The sequence below is a fragment of the Trachemys scripta genome, chromosome 16 (assembly GCF_013100865.1).
Source record: "Trachemys scripta elegans isolate TJP31775 chromosome 16, CAS_Tse_1.0, whole genome shotgun sequence".
In the NCBI taxonomy this organism is placed as follows: domain Eukaryota; kingdom Metazoa; phylum Chordata; order Testudines; family Emydidae; genus Trachemys; species Trachemys scripta.
This window is the reverse complement of record NC_048313.1, coordinates 28,965,512-28,970,843: the sequence shown is the minus strand read 5'-3', so window position 1 is coordinate 28,970,843 and position 5,332 is coordinate 28,965,512. Positions and strand designations below refer to the sequence as shown.

Here is a 5,332-nt window from a genome sequence, read left to right as displayed (position 1 = left end):
GGGGGGCCCGATCTGGAGGGGCTGCCCGTGCCCCGGGCCCTACGCAACTCCCTGCGCTGCTAAGGGGGCCCTGCCCAGGCCCTACAGAACTGTCTGCACAGATGGAGGGGAGAGGAGCGAGGGGGGACCCCCGGCCTGCGCTCAGTATCCCCCCAATGCTCATGGGAGGCAGTTGGGGTACAGGGAGGCCCCCCCATAACTCAGGCCTTCTCAGCACAGCTGGGGGAGGGGAGGAAACCGGAGAGCGGGACCCCCTCTAGGACACCCCAGGGTTTTCCAGCACAGTGGGAGGAAGACCGGGGAAGCGGTCTGTACCCCACACCCTATGGAAAACCCAGCACCGCAGGGCGGGGAGAGATGGGGGGGGGGGAGCAGATTGGCACCAACCCCATGGCCGCTCTGGAGTGTGGGGGAGATGGGACTGGAGGGGGAGAAAGGCCTGGAGTGGATGGGAGAGGGGGCTCTTCAGACCAGGGCTGGGACGCAGGGTAAGAACTGGGAGGGAGACTCAGGAATTGGTGGGGGCTGGGAGCCAGGACTCCTGGGTTCTCTCCCTGGCTCTGGGAAGGGAGTGGGGTCTAGTGATCAGAGCGGGGGGGGGCTGGGAACCAGGCCTCCTGGGTTCTCTCCGCAGCTCTGGGAAGGGCATGGGGTCTAGATCCCATCTATTCCCGGAGGAGCCAGATTGGACCATGGCCCCACGGTGGGGCCCCCACCTCATCCCGCCAGGGGCGCTCGTGGCCCCGGTACCACCAGCCGGGCCGGGCCGTGGGCCAGGCTGCACGGGGGCCTTGTACCGCTGCATCGGGATGGAATAAACCTGTCTGCTGCATCCTGCCTCCCGCCACTGCTTTGGGGACTGCCTGGGGCCTGGGGGATGCAGGGGCAGCCCCTCAAAGCCCCCACAAATCAAAGCCAGTGCTCCCTAAGGGGGAAAAGCCCCATTCCCCCTGAGCCAGGCAAGACCCAGGCCTGGGACCAGAGGGGAAAAGGCCCGGTGCCCCATTCCCTGCCAGCTGGCAGTGGCTGCAGCTCATTGCTGGTTGAGGGATCCTCTGTAAACAACCCCCCCGCCCCACCCCAGAAGCTGCTGCATCTAGGAGTGACCCCGTCCTGACCCCTTTCCGCGCCCGGCCGTTCCCGTAAGGCTCTTGGCACCACGACCGCTGACTCAGGGGAGCAAAGTTACTGAAAACGGCCTCAGCGGTTCAGAAAAAAACCCAGCTGCTTCCGCCGCTCTGGCTTTCGCTTCCCCCCGCGGCCGGGTTGAGGGGCAAGATCGGGGGTGAGGGGAACCGGCCGCACTGTGCCATTACAGCCCCGGGCTGGCCCCCCGGCTCAGTTCCGGCCTTTCACCTTCCTTTCCCAGCAGAGGCCGGCCCTGGACCCGCCTCCCTCTGGTGGGTGGGGCGCCCCCAGCCAATACAGCACCAGGCGCTGTGGGCACAGGGCAGGTCTCTCATCCCCATCACCAGCCCCCCCATAAAGCCACTGTCCTGCCCGTTGCTAGAGCCCCCTTCTCAGCCTGGGAGGATTGGGGGAGGAGCTAAGAACAGCCCTACCCAGCTGGAACAAAGGTTCGTTAGCCCAGGCTCCTGCCTGGTGCCCCAGTGGGAATGAACAGAACAGGTAATTGCCCCACAATCCACCCCTGGTGCCCACTGCCAGCTTCGGGCAGGGAGGGGAGCAGGGGGTAGATCAGGGCAGCCTGGCATCCCCACACCCCATGAGGCAGGAACCAGAAGAGGCCCAGCCTGGCAAGGAGGGCGGGGGGGGGTCCCACCTCAGAGAAGGGGTCCTTTCCCTCCCCACAGCCCCCAAGCCATAGCACCCCCCAACCCATATGCCCAGCCCCCAGCTGATAAGAGCAAGCAGTGAACAAAATCCCTCACCCAAGGCTTGGCTGAGACAGCATCAGGGCAGAGAGCAGCAGGGGGGGCTAGGACCCAGGGGACCATTTAGTGGGGTGGAGAGGAGTATCCCACCCTGATGCCCCCCTCTCACCCCAGAACCCAGACATCCTAGAACCGCCCCCAAAGCACAGCCAGCAAGTGGAGAACCCAGCCCCCTTGGCCTGATTCCAGCCCAGGGTAAACAAGCCCAGCTCCTCCCCTGAGCACCTGCCTGTGGAGCTAGGGGACAGTTTTCTAGAGCTGCTGCCAGTGTTTCCATGGGGAGGGGGGGGGGAACTGAGCTTTGTGACAGCCCCCAGCTCCTTCCCCTTCCTACCCCGGGAGTCACCTCCATCCCCCGTGTGGAAACAGACAGCAGGTCCACCCCGGCTTTATTTCCAAAGGCTGGTGCAGCCTCCAGGCTGGGGGAAGGGCAAGTCGCAGGCAGGACAGGGCTCATTTCCAGACACAGCGAGCTGGGGAACTACCTGCTGCAGGGTGCATGGCCCAGGAGACCGCTGCAAAGGGCCTCCCGCTCACAGCCCAGAGCACCCCCCTCTGGTGAAGCACAAGACTGAGCATTTGCTGTCAGGCCAGGGTACAGCAGCCCTGATACACCAATGGTAGGACCCCACTAACAGGCCAATCCCCCAGGGGCGCCCAGTTCAGTTCCAGTACAAGCTCCACTCCAAACTGGTTTATTGAGAGATACAGCAGTGCAGGCTGCCCAGCAGGGGGAGCTGCCGGGCCTAATCCTCCTCTTCCTCATCCGCCCCGCCGGCGCCGCCCTGCCCCTTCTTGGCGTTCTTCCTCTTGACGCGGCCAGGCCGGCCGCCCCCGTAGGGCGAGCGCAGCGAGAAGTCGATGTGCTTCTGCGAGTCCAGGCGCACAATGAAGGACGGGATGTTCACGACCTGCTTCCGCACACTGGGGAAGGGGAGAGGGGTGAGGGCAGGCACGGGAAACCACCTACCCACAGTGCTCTGGGGCAACAGGACCCCGATCAGGATTTAACATGCAACCCCCAGGGCAGATGCCCCACCCCTTCGCCATCTTGTAGCTCCTCCCACAGACCCTCCCCAGGGCCAGCTGCACCTAGATACCAGGGTCCCCTCCAAGCCAGCTCCTGCTAGTACCAGGTGTGAATCCAGAGTCACCCAAAGAAAAAGGGGTGACCTCTGGATTGATGCTAGGGCAGCAGAGATCAAAACCCAGCCCTGCCCCCATTGCAAAAGAGGAGTGACTCCAGATTGACACCAGGGGAGCCGAGATCAGAACCAGGCAGCCCTGGGATCCAACCCCCGTTCGCAGGCCCCTCCCAGCGTGGGGCAGGGAGCCGCCGGTGGCTCGTTACCTGTGCAGCAGCCCCGAGCGCAGGGGGCTGGTGGAACGGCCTTGGCCCTTCGCAAGGTGTACGGCTCTGCCGCAGTGAACCTTGCCGAGACGGGCGGCCCTACCGCCCGCTAGCCGGCGCGCCGGCTTAGCCCGACTGGGGGGCTCCCCAGGCCCACTGGGCAGGGGGCTCCACGTGCCTCACAGGCTCATCCAGGAGGGCTACACAACACAGCAAGAGCAAGGCTTTAGGCAGGGGGAGGGTAGGAGCAACGGCCAAACTCCCCACGTCCTTGGGATCAGCTTTGCCCTGTGTCTTCGGCGGGGTCAGTCACCGAGAACGGGGCCACTGACCTGCCTGCCACACGGCCCCTGCCCACGAACTCACCACCCGGGGGGAGCTACAGCCTCAGCGACCCAGCACGTACAGGGGACAGAGCCAATCACTGAACCCAGGAGTCCTGGCTCCCAGCTCCAACCCCTGCTGTAATCCACTAGACCACCCCCCACCCCCCTGAGGCAGGGAGAGAAACAAGAAATCCTGACTCCCAGATCCCACCCCGTGTAACCCCACTAGACCCTCCTCCCCTCCCCGAGCCAGGGAGAGAACCCAGGAGTCCTGACACACACACACCCCTACCGGATGTGTCTCTGGCGGATCAGCACCCGGGCGTGGTGGATGGACTTGGCCAGGCCCAGCTTGAAGACCTGGGTCTGGAGGCGCCGCTCCAGAAAATCCTCGATCTTGAGGCCCAGGATATAATCCAGCTTCATCTTGCCCTCGTCCAGCACCCCGATGCGCACCAGCCGTCGCAGCAGGGCGTTGCCTGGGGGTGGGGGGGTCGGTGAGACGGGGGGTTAGACCCAGGGACCCTGCCTCTTCCCCTCCCAACAACTTCAGACAGCTGCTGGGACCAGCTTCCAGCACCCCCCACCATACCACCCCCACATCCTGCCCCCTTACCTTCAAAGAGGCGCTTAGGGTCTTTCTCGTCCAGCGTGAGCAGCTCACGGGCCGCCTTGCGGATCTTGGCCAGGGTGAACTTCACCCGCCAAACCTCACGTTTGTTCCGCAGCCCGTACTCGCCTGGGGAGGAGCAGGGCTGTTACCAACAGGGACAACAGGCAGCCACCTCTGGGGTGGGGCACAGGGGCTGGTTATATAGGTACCCCTCACCAGGCATTGAGATGCGGCCCCTCTGGGGTGGGGCGGGGCAGCTCGTTATATAGGGACCCCTCGCCCAGCGCTGGGATGTGGTTCAGGACTGTATCCCACTGACTAGAGAGGCAGCAGGTTGAACATTGCCTGGACTAATAAGAGTTAAATCTCCTAAAGATCAAAAATAATTCTTGGGCCATTAATGCTGTGTAACAAAGCCAGCTGCATATGGTGGCACAGCACCCCCTAGGGCCAGCCCTGACTGCCAGGGGAGAGCACCCTTGACCCCCCCCCCCCACTGAGCCCCCGCCCTGCCCCCCAAACTCACCAATGAGCTTCAGCTCCTGGTCGAGACGGGATTTCTCGAAGGGGCGCCGGGGGGTGACATAGGTCTTCCGGCACACCCAGCTCCTGGCAACGGGCATCCTGGCCGAGGCTGTGGGCTCTGGGGGGAGAGACAGAGGGAATGAGCTAGGGAGAGACAGGACAATTCTGCTCCATCCCCGCCTGTCCCCAACCAAAGCACATGGGGCCTTGATCCTCCAGCAGCCACCCCACGAACCCAGGGCGCAGCTTATCCCGGGGGGGGCCGGGCTGTGAACTTCTGTCACCCCATCCTCCCTGCCTACGCCCCCAGGACCACCCCCCCTGCCAGGAGCCCCTGGTGGGTGCAGTGGGATCAGCCCACACACGCTAGGAGTCACCAGCATTCAGAGGGGCCCGTCTTTGCCGTGGGTCTGTACAGCGCCGAGCGCAGCAGTTACACAACCAACCCCCTGCGCGGTGCCACCGACCCAGAGCCGCGTGACAGGCAGACGGGGAAACTGAGGCACAGCGGGGGGGGGGGGGCACTTGCCCGACCCCGCTGCAGCAGGCGGGAGACGAATCCCGTTTCCCAATACACGGGGCTGGGGGGGGGGGGGGGGCCCCCTCGGCCCCGTCCTCGCCC

The 5,332-nt window shown here is 64.5% G+C and overlaps 1 protein-coding gene across 3 annotated transcripts in view; it reads right to left on the bottom strand.

Annotated features, from left to right (window-relative positions):
• Window positions 1-2,574: 2,574 nt before the first annotated feature.
• The window catches only part of RPS9 (ribosomal protein S9), a 3,187-nt gene continuing 429 nt past the window's right edge, over window positions 2,575-5,332 (bottom strand). For 2 of the 3 annotated variants that reach the window (XM_034793037.1, XM_034793038.1), the window contains exons 2-5: window positions 4,712-4,828; window positions 4,189-4,311; window positions 3,865-4,051; window positions 2,575-2,819 (exon numbers count right to left, since the gene is read on the bottom strand). In XM_034793037.1, coding sequence (XP_034648928.1) covers window positions 2,642-2,819; window positions 3,865-4,051; window positions 4,189-4,311; window positions 4,712-4,808 — 585 coding nt within the window. In that variant the 5' untranslated portion in view covers window positions 4,809-4,828 and the 3' untranslated portion in view covers window positions 2,575-2,641. Of the gene's footprint in view, window positions 2,820-3,246; window positions 3,447-3,864; window positions 4,052-4,188; window positions 4,312-4,711; window positions 4,829-5,332 lie in introns of all 3 variants that reach the window. The other variant, XR_004648410.1, reaches the window with a different exon arrangement.